This window comes from Danio rerio, chromosome 9 (genome assembly GCF_049306965.1).
Source record: "Danio rerio strain Tuebingen ecotype United States chromosome 9, GRCz12tu, whole genome shotgun sequence".
In the NCBI taxonomy this organism is placed as follows: Eukaryota; Metazoa; Chordata; class Actinopteri; order Cypriniformes; family Danionidae; genus Danio; species Danio rerio.
Genome location: NC_133184.1, coordinates 11,695,214 through 11,712,500, shown reverse-complemented (window position 1 = coordinate 11,712,500; position 17,287 = coordinate 11,695,214). Strand labels below are relative to the sequence as shown.

Genomic DNA, 17,287 nt, shown 5'->3' with positions numbered 1-17,287 from the left:
GTTTAATACTTTCCCTTTTGTTTTCATGGCATGTATGGATTTCTTTGGTTGTTACCAACATCTGGTGAAAATTTCAAGTCATTGACTTGTGTGAGAAAAACTATGACCTGTTCAATACTTATTTTCCCTGTTGTATAGTCCACATGAGAATTGTATTACGGTTTTGTTTCCTGAATAATACACTGCATTTTTGTAGTTGTTTAAGAGTCCCTTGTAGAATACATTGTTAAACTTTTTTTAATTCATAATGGTCTTAAACAAAAGTCTTGCATTTGACTAGGTGAAACCGTCATGAGCCTTTTTTTTGATCATTTCTTTATAGATTTGCTTGTTTTACAAAAGAGAAGAACAAATCAGTGTGGATGGCTCTTTCTGTGCTCACCCCCATGTGTCTGCTGTTGGGGTCGGTGTCCAGATAGTGCGGGTTAATGTTGAAGGGCACTAAACCAATGGCATTAAACGAGGGTGGAAAAACGATGGGCATGTCATTGGTGGTGTTGATGCTGACGGTGGAGACGTTGCTTCCTGCACTCGATCCCATGTAAGGAATTCCATCCTATAGAGGAACATCCACACCTCTTAACGAAGACCGGTATATCTACGATATATTTCAGGTTATGATTAAACAGGATGTAAACTGACCTGAAAAACTCGCTTTTTTATCTCAGTCACCAGGTTGTTGTCGTAAAGTGCTTTCAGCAGGCGAAATGTGTTACCGCCACCTGATGGACAAAACACAGCACTAAGAGCACATCAATATTAATCTTTTAGTTTGAATTATTTAGCATTTCATAATTGTGTTTAGTATTCAATTTTGTTTATTAATTTGGCTTTATTTTTATACATTTTCATGGAGCTTTTTTCATGTAATATATCAGTGGTTCTCAAACCTTTTTTTATCAAGTACCAACTTAGAAACAATTTGTCTCTCCAAGTACCACCAAAATGAGTAGTATTGAAATACAGTAGCGTAGTAGGCCCAGTAAAGCAGCTACAACTCTGCACGGTTAAAAAAAAAAAACGTGGCAGATTACCTCAGAAATATAGGCTATATGGCATATTATATACATAATTTCGGTAAATTTTGAAATGTGTGTAGCATGTACATGACATATTTCATTCCTCCGCGTACCACTAGAAGGATGCCTGCGTACCACTAGTGGTACACGTACCACAGTTTGAGAACCACTGTAATATTTTATTTAATTCCATCTTGGTCGGTAGGTAGGTAGTAAAAACACTGTGATGCACAATTTGGATTCTGCTTCAATTTTTACTGATCATGAGCTTTACAGCACAAAATCTTTACCTAACCCACAAACTGATCAACTAAGAAATTAATGTAAATCTCATTACTGTCACTTTTTTAAAGATATATATTTGTCATATGTTATCATTATTAAGTGTAGTTTTTAACATTCTATATTTTTCGATGAAACTTTGCTGATCATTGTATGTGAACACACTGCATCAAATCAATTCAGTTACTTTAGAATTTCAACAGAATTATAAAAACTTCATACAGTAAATCAGTTTCAGATGTGTTAAAAACTTACAACTTCAGTACTTTGCTCGAATTTCTTTAAAAACAACAATTCAATACAGCTCTACCACCACACTACATCGTATTGAAAGGGTGAAGAGACAATTGTGACTTGAAGTGTACGACCAGTCGCTGTATTAATTGAATTTCATTGATTATGTTTATTATAATTACATAGTAATATTTGATATAAATTATATACATTATATTTATATTGTTTTTAATCGTTGTTATTATAAACTTTTCACTAAATTGGTGTGCTCATAATTGTATTTACTACATTTGTGGAGCTGATCATGGGAACTATGAAAGCATAAATGAGGACTAATGAAATAACCAAAAACCTATTGTAAATCATATAATTTTATATATTTTATTAGAATATATAATATAATTTAATATTGCCATGGTTTAAAATGTTATACGAAACCTTTATTCTGCTAATTATTATGACATATTCGTTTATTTAGTTTGTTTATTAGTACATTGATTAAAATCCACCATACTAGGGCTGCACTATATATCGTTTCAGCATCGATATCGCAATGTGATCATTCGCAATAGTCACATTGCAAGTATATGCAATGTTGAGTGGATTATAATGATCATTTTGCAAGTGTTTTTGAGGACTTTTACGGTGTTTTAAAAGCATTCCGGCATAAGAAAATGTACCGTTTGTAACTTGAAAAAATTAATAACTAAAAATAAAATAATTAAATATAAAATAAAAATAAAATAAAAATAAAATAATTAGTTGATTTGAATTGTTTATAAAATGAAAACTGTGCAGTATTATTTTACATTTGATTATTCAATCACTGTATACCTGAATACATTTCGACTCTTCGGAAAACAATAAAGCGCTGTTTATTTAATTAGCATATTTCTCTATGCTCGTAGATTTGTTTATTAACTTGTATGCACTCCCCTACAGAATCTTCCAGACTAATCTAAAACGATAGATTCTTTACAAACATTTATTCAGCTCATTTGGTAAAATTGTATTTATATCGCAATATATATCGCAGAAAAAAGAAATATTGCAATGTGTCATTTTTCCAATATTGTGCAGCCCTACACCATACCAATGAATATTCCTTCAGCTTTTCTGACAGCATCAACAGGGTCGGGTGACTCGTGGACACTGTCCAGCTCATATCCTGAACAAAGAGAAATGAAGAGCACAGTCAGTGTGTGTGTGTGAAGGTCAGTGTGTCAGTGGCTGTTCTGAGTTCAGATCAACAACACAAACCCAGGCTCTTGAACTTGTCTCTGGCAGTCTTGGTATAAGCATCTCGATCATGCAGAGCATACGGGACAAACAAGACCCTCTTTACCTCCCTTTAAAAGAAAACATTAAATTAACCACATGGCTGGGTAGTAAATGATTACATGTCATTTGTTTATGCTGCATTTTCAAATGTCCAAAATCATTGATTTCAGATGACTCTTTATTTTATTTCTTTTAAATGTCCTTTCTGAAAAGTCCTACTGTCACACAACTTAGCTTTGACTATATTTACGATACTACATGTGTAAATGTGAATATATAGAGGCTTCTGAATTTATAATTGGACCAATTTCTGGTATAACTGATGAATACTTGAAGCATCCTTAGATTTAAAGCTAATATTTCAATAATGAAACAGCACATTCTGAATTGTCAGGCAATGCTCACAGTAAAATCTTAGTAAACAATTCAAATGTTACATTTTAAAACTGGAAATTCTTACATGGCATGCCATGTCTAACCAAATAATAAACTACTAAATAAATGCAGAAGGAAATGTAAAGCAAATATAAATACATGTTATATTTTGGGTTTGAGTGAAATATTCTATTATTTATTCTATAAAGTTCTTATAAAGTTTATTCCTTTATTTCTAACTGTTGTGAGTGACTGAAAATTAGGTTTGCACCAAATATCTAATTCCTAACTCTTCTGGGCCCAGTTTTCAAAAGTGATCCAGTGGAATTTTGGATCACAGATTAGATCAAATCTTGAAAATGGGTTTTCAAAAGTAACAGGGATTTTGAATTAAGATCAGACCATGTCATCCAATCCTACGTGTGATTTAAATCAGAGCTGCCCTTCGGGTTATTGAAAACTTTAAACTCAAATTGGGATCTATTTGATCGAAAAAAAAAAAACAGGATAATCTTGATCCTATCAGAAGAGTGGATTGAGTTGTGATTTTTTTTAACCAAATAAAATAAAAATGTAACTTTTTAAGAGAATGACCACAAACCTAATGGTTACTGATGATATACACCTCACTTTCTTGCCTCACAGCAAGAAGATCGCTGGTTCAAGCCTCGGCTGGGTCAGTTGGCATTTCTGTCTGGAGTTTGCATGTTCTCCTTGTGTTCGCTTGGGTTTCCTCCGGGTGATCCGGAGGGTACATGTGGTACAGGTAAATTGGGTAAGCTGAATTGTCCATAGTGAATGAATATGTATAGATGTTTCCCAGTGATGGGTTGCAGCTGGAAGGGCATTCGCTGCGTAAAACGTGCTGGATAAGTTGGCGGTTCATTCCGCTGTGGTGACTCCAGATTAATAAAGGGACTAAGCCGAAAAATAATGAACGAATGAAGCATGTCACATCTAATGACATATGGTGAACAACAACAAAACAATAAAGCAGTATCGTATTAAAACAAACTAAAAAATGTCAAATGTTTGTTGGTTGCAGTGTTTTTGTTTCTTACCATTAAAACAAACAATGGCTGTTTGTAGCCACTGGTATTTTGCCTTCCTGTTGTTCTTTGCTAAGCCAGTGGGCTACTCTGTTAGTTCGATTTAGGGCTCTGATAAACAGGATTTGGTAGATGGGTAAGTTGAATTGTCCTGAGATTTGGTATGGGTAAGCTAAATTGTCCTTAGTGTATGTGTGTGAATAGAAGTGTATGGGTGTTTCCCGGTGATGGGTTGCAGGTGGAAGGGCATCCGTTGTGTAAAACATATGCTGGATAGGTTGGCGGTTCATTTTGCTGTGGCGACCCCAGATTAATAAAGGGCCTAAGCCTAAAAAAGTTAATGAATGAAATTTGGTATTTGGATCACAGTGATCCAACCCAATGTTCCTTTAAAACTGTCATAAAAGTAAGATAGCTCAGTTAATCCTGGACAGCAAAACATGGGATTTCTAAATCTGGAAAACTTTTCAAAAACTGGGCCCCTGAAGACTGAAGCTAAAACGTTGGTGTTATGTTTTCTAAAAAAAAAAAATGAATGAACAAATGGACTTGTAAGTTACTTTGTGTTACTTCAGCCACAAACTAGTATACAAAACAAGAATTAGGGAAGTTAAGAAAACATGTTAACGTATGCAATATCAATATCAAAAAGTGTTTTTTTCTGCATTTCTAATTTTGCTGCTAGTGACTTACTTTCCAAAGAAGTCTTGAATGTTCTGCTGGCAGTGCTGTAGATATCCTCCTCCGTGAAGAGTGGAGTTTGACACCAGCAGGAGTTTCCTCTTCATCGTTCTCCTCAGATCTGCGCTGCCGGAATGAAGAAGTCGATCAGAAAACACAATGGCCAGCGCTTATTTCTGCTGACAGCACATGTTCTCAGATCAGTGTGGCTGTAATCTTCAGTGTTTTACCTTTGGTCTGATAGTATATCGCTCTGAGCTTTTATTGCACAGAAGACAGTCCTTTACAGAGGCGACAACATGATAAGAAACCCTATACTGGAATCGTCATGTGATCAAACATCACCAAAATAAACTTGAAACATCAGATAACTAAATGAATGTCATTGATTACAACTCCAAAGACCAATTTTAAACATTACCCAATCGTTTTTATTTTTTTATTTATGTACTTTTTTATTATTTATTTCTGAAACTATTTTCAAAATAAAAGTCATAGTAGCCTTTGGATTAAGACAGCAACCAATACACTATTATCAGTAACTGTAGTAGTTACAATTTGTATGTTGTCTTTTTCAAGTAAGTATGTGTCAATCTTCAAAACCAATAAACGACGGTTCGTGACATGTTCAAGAAGATATGAGCCGACTTCATAATAATTTCCAACGAACCTGTAATTTTGACAAAGTGCACTGATTATTATTGTATTTGTGATAAACAAAAAGTCTAGAAACGGAGTAAGCTTTAGTAAAGATAAAATAATATTTTGTGTAACATATGAACGTGCATCAAAATTTAGGACGATATTTTATGCTTTTATTTTGGCATTGCTATTTTATCATGCGCATTTAGCATATATAAAATGCTAGCTGTGCAGGAAGCAAGCGTACAGAAAAAAAGACGGATGGAAATAAACGCTTTTTTAAAATCAACTATAAATGGTTTTGACATAGAAAAGGGTTACAGAAAGTAGTTAAACATCTTTTATTTTGGTTGAATTGTCATTACTGTCACGTGTGTTTTACGTCACTACAAGCCCGCCAGGAAAAAAATGCACAGCACATTGCGGTGAATACTTCATTCTGGTTAGTGAAACATAACTTGTCCAGCAGGAATGGATGACACTAGTCTTGATAGTTTAATCCTAAAACTCCACGACATCCAAGCCGTGAAATTCGGTACTTTTAAACTAAAAAGTGGACTTTCTTCACCGATCTATTTTGATCTCCGAGTAATAGTGTCTCATCCAGCGTTGATGAATCAGGTAAACACGTGCTCGCATAATTTATTCATCAAATGTGTGTTATAACTGAAATCCTTGGAATTTTACTGTCAAAACATTTATTAAAATGATCCACAACACGCAACTATTTTGTCTTTGGTTAGCTCTCATTTACCTGTTGCTCCTCGTGTTTTATGTGATTAGGTGGCGGATCTACTGCATAAGAAATCTGAGGAGGCAGGAGTGCAGTTTGACAGTGTGTGTGGAGTCCCTTACACTGCTCTTCCTCTGGCCACAATCATCTGCTCCAGCAAACAGTACCCCATGCTCATCAGACGAAAGGAGGCGAAGGACTATGGTATACAGTGTACATTTAATTAAGGAATCTGTTTAATGTATTTCCCCTGTTCCTTTCATCGGTAGAATTTGCACAGTTAGCTCCATTAATCCCGCTCCATCATTTTTTTTTCTTATTTCTGGAAGCTCAAAGTGTTGTTTGCTTTGAGCAAGAAAATTTTACCTTTGGGCGGAAAAAAAAAAGTTTCAGTGTCCCATGACCACCAGATCACTTTACATACTTCCACATACTTGCACACAGGCACGTGCACACATAGGGCTCAACCTGTGCAGTTCACATGCCCTTTTTAGTCTTGGATAGAAAATGCCCTTCCAAAATGATCTGAAGTGCCCCAACGACCCCACCCCCCCGGTCCTAAGTTCTCTCGAGAGAATCTTTACTCAGCATTCATTTCATCCAAAATGATCTGAAGTGCCCCAGCGATCCCACCCCCCGGTCCTAAGTTCTCTCGAGAGAATCTTTACTCAGCATTCATTTCATCCAAGTGAACACACCAATGCAGCTGTATGCTGTTTCCCCACCGGTAACTATTTTGACTAGGTATAAAACTTAATTTTACCAGCATAATATCAAAGGAGGCTTCTAGTTTGTTTTAGGAAGGTCCAGTGAATAATATGTATATTCTCAAATTTAGAGACACAGGCATAGTTTGTAAGGTGTTGATTGTAAAACAATAGCTGTGCTGCTTAAAAGAAAAACTGATATTCATACTGGTAAAAGACCAGATATCAAATTGCATCTTTACATGATTTTCAACACATAGAAAGTATAATAAATGCAAGTAAAGTGTGTTAGATCACACACTTCACGCCAGATATATAAGATCTAGCTCCGGACTGCGGATCTTGTCAGAAAATGTCTGTTTTGCTGGGTATCCAGACAATAAGCCAGCAGAGCCAACCAATACCCAAACCTGTTAACCAGTATTCAACTGAATTAACAGTCTCTTATCAATATAGGATTTGACTGAGAAAGCTAGAGAGGAGCAGAAGCATGAGACAAAGTCATGATGATAAAGAAAGAGCAGTGTTTATTGAATAATCTTAGTTGCGTATGATACAATGCTCAGACTTCGTCTGATCAGGGTAAGTCCAACAAGTGTTCATATACCACAAGCAACAGAAGTGGAAAATTACTGCTTTAAGATATTGTCCAGAGACAAAACAGACCTTGAAATAAAGGCATTCTCTTATCTCTTATGCTTAGAAACAAGTATCACTTGAATCCACACAGTCATACGATTATAAAAATATGGGAAAACAAAATCATAATGAAGCAATCATTATATGAAAGAAGTATTAATAAAATATAAAAACAATCAAATGACAAATAATATTAATCAAATCATTAACCAATGATCAACAAAATTATATAAATTTTATATATTATATTATTGTATAAATGACTAATGATCATATGTTTAAATAAAATTATGAAATTAAGAATAAATGAATATAAACAAATGAAAATGAAATGCAACACAAGTGAATGGTTGTTTTCTTGAAACAACACACACGTATGTTTGCTACAAGAAGTCTCAGATCCTTAGTTAGAGTCTTCAAGTGATTGACATTTGATACAATATAATATGGGTAAAATATTTCATCATCATTCAGCAGAATACATATATTTATGTAAAAATTAAACAGCATGCCTATTATGTCCAGCACTTGATTATATTTATAAAAGTGTTTTATTTGGAGATGTATATAAAGATTTAAAATGACAGTTAATTAGTATTTTGGGCCTGCACAGTGATCATCACATTTATTTTTTATTCGACATTACTGTTTCTTGATCTAGATTTGCTTGACAACATTTTTTGGAAATGATATATTTGAATGACAACTGAATCCCATTTAATGGGCGCTTTCATTGCAAAAATGTATGATAGCTGTTTTGTTACTTTTATTTTTTACTAAAGTAAATAAAAATAGCAGTGTACTAATCTTTTTAATGACTGAAAAACATTTTCATGCTTTTGTCCCATTTACATCAACTGCAGCTTAAGTCGCTTCGCATAAAAAGGTCTATGAAAATCTTTTCCATCCAATGTCATGTAGTTTAACTTAATTTAGTGTTGAAATACATCCTAAATTAGTTGCTGTCTAATTTATTTGGAATTGTAAGTACTTTATTTGTATATTTTATTGTGCGAATAGCTGTGTAAATCTTTATTATAATTTACTACATTTAAAAATATATATATATTGTTTATCTTCTACTTATAAATAAATATAAAATAAAAAATAATCAAATATAGAAATAAAAAATATAAAACATAAAAAAAATCAAATTGACAGTAATGCTAAAAAAGTTATTTAATAGAAATTTCACAGTATATCGCTACTGCCCTTTTTGATTTCCCTGGATAGATTTCATTTTAATTTGTTTTTATATTATGGCATTTTTACTTTAATATTTTCAATTACCACTGGTGTAACGGATTACAAATCTCAGTTTGGATCTCGTTATGGTTTTTAGTCATGGATCGGACCATTTTTCAGATCAGCCAAAATAGGGTGCAGATAAATGTCATTTACTTTCCATTTGTTACATAAACAGTACTGCAATAAACTTTTGGTTTGAACAAACAGAACTTACAGCCTGTAGTTTTATTAAAAATAAAATAGAGATGAAAATAAAAGTAAAATATTCAGTACTTTGGAAAATTCACTGTTACTTCTACTGTTGCTGATGACGCTAAATGTATAAATCTAACATTATAATTTGTGCCAACCCGTTTTTAGTCTCATTTTCTATAAATGTTTCAGTTTTTCACTTATAAAACTTAATGTTTCATTGCTAGATGTGTCATTCCTGAAGAATTATTCAGTGACATATTTTTGATGGTTGGTTGTTGCCACCTTTTAGTTAAATAATGTATTTGCTGCTTACAATTTGAGCCGATAATGGTAATTTTAATCTTTCCCATAACCATCAGTGGTTTTATCTAAATTATAAACTGTTATACCAGTACTTTTGTGTTTTTATTCGACTGTTAACTTATAACTCACTCAAAAGACTAAAAAAAGAATCTCTCTATTTCTGCATTTTTCAAACTTTGAATTTGAATGCTGAGATTTGAAGGACTAATAAACATATGCAAATCACCATCATTTATAATTTATATTGCGTGGGTGTTGAGATCTACATTTTTTAATGATTGGTTTTGCAGCTTACACTGAATGCATTAATGCAGGCTAAACGAGTATTGACAGAAAATGCCTTTAATAACCTAAGAAACCCACCACATCCCGAATAACCCACCACAAATTCTTCTGTCATCATTATATTTTACAGGAAAGCCTAAATGTTTTCATACATGTGATTTGAATGACACGAGAGGCGATCTCGCTGGGATTAAATTTAGGATTAGGATTCAACCAGTAAAAAATGTATTAACCGTGTATTAACACAGATTAACCGTGATCCGTTACACCCCTGGCAATTTTTTTATTTATTTATTTTTTTTAAATGATCAATAGTGCAATGCACATATAGTTAGCATGATAAAGAAGATTGATGATTAAGACCATGTGAGCACGTTCCATTGGTGTAACTGAAGTCTAGTTTCATAAGAGTCTCACTTTCTTAAATCAAACCGATCTGCATTGATTTATCTTTTTTTTATCCTCCAGGAACGAAGCGTCTCATCGAGGGAACCATCCGCCCTGGTGACAGATGTCTGATAGTGGAGGATGTTGTGACCAGCGGCAGCAGTGTCCTAGAAACCGCTGAGGTGCTTGAGAAAGAGGGTCTGAAGATCACAGATGCCGTTGTGTTAATGGACAGAGAGCAGGGTGGCAGCACCAGGCTTGCTGACAGCGGAATCACTCTACATTCAGTCATTTCCATCTCCAGACTTCTGGAAGTGTTACTCAAAGCTGGCCGAATTGACACGGACACCGCTCAGAGTGTCAAGAGGTTCGTTCAAGACAATAACACCTACATTTTAAAGAAAAATGGCTCCTCGGCTGCTAAAAAGAGTTGTGGTGAGCTCAGCTATGGAGCTCGGGCAGGGCTGCCAGATACTCACCCTCTTGCTGCCCGCCTGATGCAGATCATGGAGGACAAGAAGACCAACCTGTGTGTGTCTGCGGATGTGACTCACTCCAAGGAGCTGCTGGATATTGCAGTGACGTTGGGGCCTCTGATTTGTGTGTTGAAGACTCATGTGGACATCCTGGAGGATTTTACTGCGGACGTCGCCAGCAATCTGAAAGAGCTGGCTAAAAAACACAACTTCCTAATTTTTGAGGATCGCAAGTTTGCAGACATTGGGAACACAGTGAAGCATCAGTATGAGGGTAAGAGTAACTCTATTCCTCTTCGTATACACCAGACACCTTATGACCACTTTATATTTACGGAAAAAGATCGTGCGGTTTTGAGTGTGCTTTAGAGATGAGTGAGCTTGACAAACCACCTGTAGGAGAGACTTCCTCTCTAAATGCTTCCTTGTATAGGCTGTTACAAGGGCTAAGGTTATAATAAAATAAAAATCTGATTAACGACCTTAAACTTGACACGGCATCTATATGTTGCTGCTGTTTCTTCTGTCATCATTTGTTAATTACTTTGGATAAAAGCTTTTGGATATGACAAGGCTTAAAATATTGTTTTCACATATACAGGCTGCAGGAATAACTATAGCAGGGGTTCTCAACTGGTTTGGCCATGGGACCCACATTTTTACATGGTCATCAAGCCTGTACTGTAATACAATTTTAGGAATTATAATTAATTTGTATTTATTTGTTAACATGCACAAGTAGTGACAGATACATCATAAGACATTCACAGAGACTTACAAATAAACAATATTTTATTGCTGTCATTTAAAAAATGGATCAAATTAAAAACGACAAATACTGTAAAGAGTGGTTAGGGTAAGGAAATGTTCAGTTACCATGAACTAAACTGAAAATTAATTTAGTGCTCTCTTTTCATGCTCTCTTATGAGAGCACCTCACCACATATGACACTGAGGCTTTAAGTCTTTTTTGTCGTCGCTACATGTAAATCTTGTGCAAAATAAAAGTCCGGTATAAGCAAAATAAGTAAAAATTAAACTTTTCTTGTTTTTTGACCACACACTCCACGACCCACTAAAAGTGTTCCCGCGACCCACCAGTTCAGAAACACTGATCTATAGAGTAAAGAGTTCATGAATCTTTTTTTGTACTAGGATTATTTTTGTAAATGATGTACTAACAACAGAATTTTTTTTTTTTTTGTACTTCAGGGTATCTGCAGGTTTTAATGTCTTAAATTTCAAAAACTAAATTTCAGGCCTTAAGGAGTCTTGATTACACTGAAATATTGTCTTGTAGTTCTTAAATCCTTTTAAATGGGTCTTGATTTCCCTTTATTTAAAGCTATGCAATTGAACCAACACACAATAAAACTTAGCAAAACTATTTATAACAAATTTTTTAACAGTCTGTTGTGCATGCAACTAATTTATTCATGTTTTAAAGAGTGTTTTAAAGTTATGTATACAACTAGGGTCTGTTTGTTTTGACACGTTATTTAAAATTAGCTTAGAAATAAGTCATTAGTTAGAAATAACTCATTAGAACATTAGAATTAGCCCTATATAAATCTGAAATTTCATTCTTCATGGTCGTAAATTTGACTTTGTTAAACCTGCAGGAATCCAGCAGTTCTCAACTGGTGGGTCACGACCCAAAAGTGGGTCGTGGGAACATTTTCAGTGGGTCGCGGTGAGTGTGTGTGATCAAAAAAACAACAAAAGTTAAATTTTTTACTTATTTTGCTTTTATCTGACTTTTATTTTGAAATGCGCGTGCGACAACCGTACCGCTTGACATGTGAAATTTCAGCGCAAGTACAACCCCGAATATGTAAAGTGCGGATTTACATACATTAATGACAAAAAGGGCTTAAAGCCTCAGTGTGTTGTATGTAGTGAGGTGCTCTCATAAGAGAGCATGAAACCTTCTAAATTAAAACGACATTTAGAAACCAAACATCCCAGTTGCAAGGACAAACCTGTGGATTATTTCAAAGACGACTCTAATAGCTAAGGGCATCACAAAAGTGCCTCTTCATGTTCAAAACAAGTACAGGCACTCCGCTCATCTTACTGTGCTTACTGTGTAGCAAAGACCAAGGAAGCCCACACAAAAGCAGAAGAGCAAATAACTGGTGACTTATAAAAACGGTTATGATTATTTTAATCATTTTACTTTAATTTGCTGTTTTGTTCTGTTCAACCGGATCAGTGTTGATGTTTTATTAACAGTTTAGTTATTGGTAACTTAAATTTGGGTTGCGGCTTGATGACCATGTAAAAATGTGGGTCCCATGGACAAACCAGTTGAGAAGCACTGCTCTATCCATTTTAGCAACTCCAGATATTTTCATCAAATCTGAATTTCTTTCCCATGTAATGCTTGGGTCATTATCTCCCACAAGGCTGTGGCTCTTCCCTTCTGCTACAGTAGCCAAGACCCAAACTTTGTCGATTCGTCAACTGGATAGTGAATGACACATGAGAACAGACCTCTCCCAATTTTACTCTATTGAGAGGCTTAGTATTTACTTTTTGTACTAGATTAACCTATGAATGGCATACTTGAAGTCAATGAACTAGAAAGTGGGTTAAAAGACTTGAACATCTGTTCTGTGAATGAATTTTAATGTTAAAGCTCCTAAATGACAGAATTTTTACTTTTGAACAAACCATCCTGAGGAACCAAATCACAAACGGTCTACAATTGCTCTTGTGTTTATAGGGGGTCTCTATCGTATCTCCTCGTGGGCACACATCATTAATGCCCATGCGCTGCCTGGTCCAGGTGTGCTGCAGGGTCTGGGTGGCGTTGGCAATCCTCTGGGTCACGGCTGTTTACTCATTGCTCAGATGAGCTCTCAGGGTTCCCTCGCAACAGGAGATTACACTCAAGCTGTGGTACGTTGATTTTTTTTTTTACACAAACCCTATCCTCACGTAATGTAATACAATGATGTTCTTTGATATAAGAGCTCCGTCTTTGTTATATTAAAGAGTAATTTTAAGTATTTTATTATGTAAAATACTTAAATGTGTTTGTGTACTTTTTATTTCTAACTCATTTTATTTTTAAAGATCTTCCTCTCTACTTATGATGAAGGCACTTGTTTGAGCTGAGTTGAAATGTCTTTCAGGTCAAGATGGCTGAAGACCATTCTGATTTTGTGTTTGGATTTATAAGTGGATCAAAGATCAGTGAAAAGCCTGGTATGGTTCACATGACCCCAGGAGTGCAAATGCAGACAGGAGGTAATTTATGGGAAATGTTCACCTTGGGGGGAAAAGTGTGTTTGTGTGTGTGTGTATTACTGTTTTATATACTTGTTTATATACTCGTTTTTCCGTCTTGCCACTTATGTCACTAATTTTTTATTTTATTCTGATAACAATTTATTGTTTTTCTTTTTAAATGCTGTTATGTTGTTTGATGATTACTTAGGAGCTCCTTCTTAACTCCTTTTTTTTATTTTTTCAAAAGTACAATTTATGTATTTATTTATGGTGGCTTGAGAAAGCAACACACTGTTATACAACAAACTTATTCTTCTTCCGTCTTCGTCTTCTAGAGGATGACACAGGAGTGAATTTTCACTTGTCGTTCAGACAAGACCATTGGCAATTTTTGCTTGATGAACGAAGAGATGCTTGGCTGATTCTTTCCTGAATTTGCCTTGCAAGATTAAGCATGTTTTACAAGCAGCATACGGCATGCTTTTACCGTCACAGTATACTCTCATGAACTTCATTAATATTCCCAACTTTCTAACCAGTTCTGTTAATTTAATGGACATGTCATTACCTCTGACTTTGCGCTTTAAATAATATTTTGCCACATTAGTTTTTCCACAGGTGTTAACTCCCTCCAGCACTGATTGCTTCTGGGTCGTGTAGTTCTTTTTTTTTAATTGTGTTTCATTGTAGGTGTGTTAAAAGGAAACTACAATTTTTTTTTTTTTTTTTTGATTCCCGCTTCCGTCTCCTCCCGTTAATATTTTATCCTGTACCGTCCCAATCCTGTAATTAATAGCAAAGAGAACTCCCAGCCCACGGGAATCCCATGACCTGTGGGATTCCTGAAAAGATGTGATCCTCTATCATTTTCTTCTTCTTCTGAGACTATATTAAGAGTGCATCTCCTTCTGGACCGTTCATACTACAACCATCAAACTAACTCCAAACCTCCAAACTATACTGAATTAAGTTGCTATATCTTTTCCTACTGATCTGACTTACGGTTTTCTGAAAACTGACCTGGAAAATTTGGAAAAGTCCCATTGACTTAACATTCGACCAAATTTTATGACCTCATAACCTTGCGCCAGACTGTCATACAGACTTCATGTTGGGCTCATTTAACTCAGACTACCAATCTGCCTATCACTGATGACCTTTCAACTTACTAGCCACACCCTAGCAACCACTTACAGCACCCTAACAACTGTCCCATAATAGCTTCCATTGTAAAAAAAAACTGCCATTGACCTTAAATTAAACATACTAATAACATACCGATTCATGCTCTCAATATACTCATCCATACTAGAAACATACTAATGGCATACTAACATTCTAGCAACATGCTAATTCATACTTTTTTTTTATTAATATATACTAGAACCATGCTAATTTATGTTGGCAACTGCCTAGCAACTTCTCAGAACACCTTAGCAACAACCTAGCAATCACTCAGAACACCCTAGCAACCACCAAGCAACACCTTAGCAACCGCCTAGAAACCACCTAGCAATGCCTTAGCAACTACTTAGAGCACCCTAGCAATCATCTAGCAACACCTTTGCAACCACCTAGCAACACCTTAGCAACAACCTAGCAATATCTTAGCAACTCCCTAGCAATGCCTTATCATATGTCTTGCAACCACTCAGAACACCCTAGCAACAACTTAGCAACGACCTAGCAACCACCCAGAACACCCTAACAACTACCTAGCAACAACCTAGCATTATCTTAGCATCCACTTAGCAATGCCTTAGCAACCGTCTAGCAACCACTCAGACCCCTAGCAATCACCTAGCAACAACTTAGCAACGACCTAAAACACCTTAGCAACCACCCAGAACACCCTAACAACAGTCTGGCAACACCTTAGCAACCGCCTAGCAATGCCTTAACAGCCCCTCAGAGCACTCTAGCAACCACCCAACAACACCTTAGCAATTACTCAGACTCCCTTAGCAACTGCAACAACTTGCAACTGCCTAGTGACACCTTAACAATCAGTCAAACTACCCTAGCAACCATTCAGAATAACCTAGCAACCACTTAAAACCCTCTCTCAACAGCCTAACAAGAAACATGCTAATCCATACTAGAAACATGCTAAATTAGATGTAGTTATAATTGTTTAAAATTTATCAAGAACTTCTTTAATGATTTCAACTTTAAAGCTACTTCAAACTTTCAGACAAGGCTTTCTCAAGACACCATCATTTATTTTGGTTACCTATTCGGACAAAGCATCTGGTTAGAGAAAAATAGCTCTGTAGTTGCTCATCAGGGCTGTCAACTGTACTCTCCATTAGAAGAAGTAATCTTTACTTTATTTTTCCTTCTTTTCATGGATCAAGTACCTGTGTAATTGTTAATTTAGTTCTGTTTTGTTTTCCAGGAGATGGGCTTGGCCAGCAGTATTCCAGCCCAGAAGATGTGATCTGCACTAAAGGCTCTGATATCATCATTGTGGGACGAGGTATTCTAGGTAGTCCAGATCGACTCAGAGCTGCAGGAGAATACAGGACGGCGGGCTGGGAGGCGTATCTGAAAAGACTCTCACTGGCCAGCTAATCAAACCTTCAGAGAAAGAGAAACTCAGGTCCAGCAGATTTACGTGTGCTTCATTCACTGCCTAGTCATTCCATCCACTTTATTACCAACCCTCCATGTTTTGTACAGTTGGTGCTATGAAGTGTTCAAACACGTCGTAATAAAAGTGTCGTTTAAAAAATGTTACTTCAGTCTTCTGTCTCACATGATTCTTCATAAGTCAAAATGAGGGGTATCTGTGGGGTCTTAAAGTCTTAAAATCCCAAAATCTAAGTTTTTAGGCCTTAAAGTCTTAAATCTACTCAATAATTGTGGGATTGAGTGTCCACATACGCACATTTCAGCTCTCAAGTGTCTATTTAAAATACTTTAAATGTGTTATATTTTGTTACAGACATACAGTGTCATCCTGCAACTGTTTTGCAGCATATGAAATATCCCAAACACTGTTTTTATCTTTTAAAATGGGAAGAAATGTTGTTTTTACTCTATGATAGTCAAAGCAAGTACAAAAAAAAATTGTTATATGCATTAAAAAACAGTCAGCAAAAAGTGTTTAAAGTAAATTTGGACCACGAGTCCACATATGTGAACATAATTTTTCTTTAAAAGTACATCATATCAACAGATGATACTTAGATTTTATTCTAATTAGGTTGCAATAAGCCCAAATAGCAAAGAGAAATAGAAAATGCATGTAAAAAAACACCTTGCATGGGCCTTAAGAGGTTAAATCTTTTTTTTTTTTAACTGGTCTTAATTTTTCTTAATGTGTTGCTACCCCTATCTAGCCAAAACCCATACAATCACCAACAATACATCTCAATAAAACTTTAACTTTTTATTTTAAAGGGTACTTTTTGACTTCATCATAATTGTTTAAAAAAATCCCCCAACAATAACATTTGTTTAAAATTGTACAATTTTTTGCATAGATTTTTTACAAAATTTGCATAGATTT

The 17,287-nt window shown here is 35.3% G+C and overlaps 2 protein-coding genes across 2 annotated transcripts in view; one reads left to right on the top strand and one right to left on the bottom strand.

Annotated features, from left to right (window-relative positions):
* si:dkey-69o16.5 overlaps positions 1 to 5,354 on the bottom strand; it is a 10,494-nt gene extending 5,140 nt beyond the window's left edge. Inside the window, 5 exon segments of the mRNA NM_001144055.1 lie at positions 383 to 556; positions 643 to 722; positions 2,629 to 2,703; positions 2,796 to 2,884; positions 4,934 to 5,354. Of these exon segments, the coding sequence (NP_001137527.1) occupies positions 383 to 556; positions 643 to 722; positions 2,629 to 2,703; positions 2,796 to 2,884; positions 4,934 to 5,028 (513 nt within the window). The 5' untranslated portion in view covers positions 5,029 to 5,354.
* Positions 5,355 to 5,943: 589 nt separating this feature from the next.
* umps (uridine monophosphate synthetase) lies at positions 5,944 to 16,512 on the top strand. The gene is made up of 6 exons (NM_200174.2): positions 5,944 to 6,184; positions 6,347 to 6,500; positions 10,142 to 10,810; positions 13,265 to 13,440; positions 13,677 to 13,791; positions 16,172 to 16,512. The coding sequence occupies exons 1-6, from the start codon at positions 6,035 to 6,037 to the stop codon at positions 16,345 to 16,347; spliced, it is 1,440 nt and encodes a 479-aa protein (NP_956468.2). The 5' UTR covers positions 5,944 to 6,034; the 3' UTR covers positions 16,348 to 16,512.
* Positions 16,513 to 17,287: the final 775 nt, after the last annotated feature.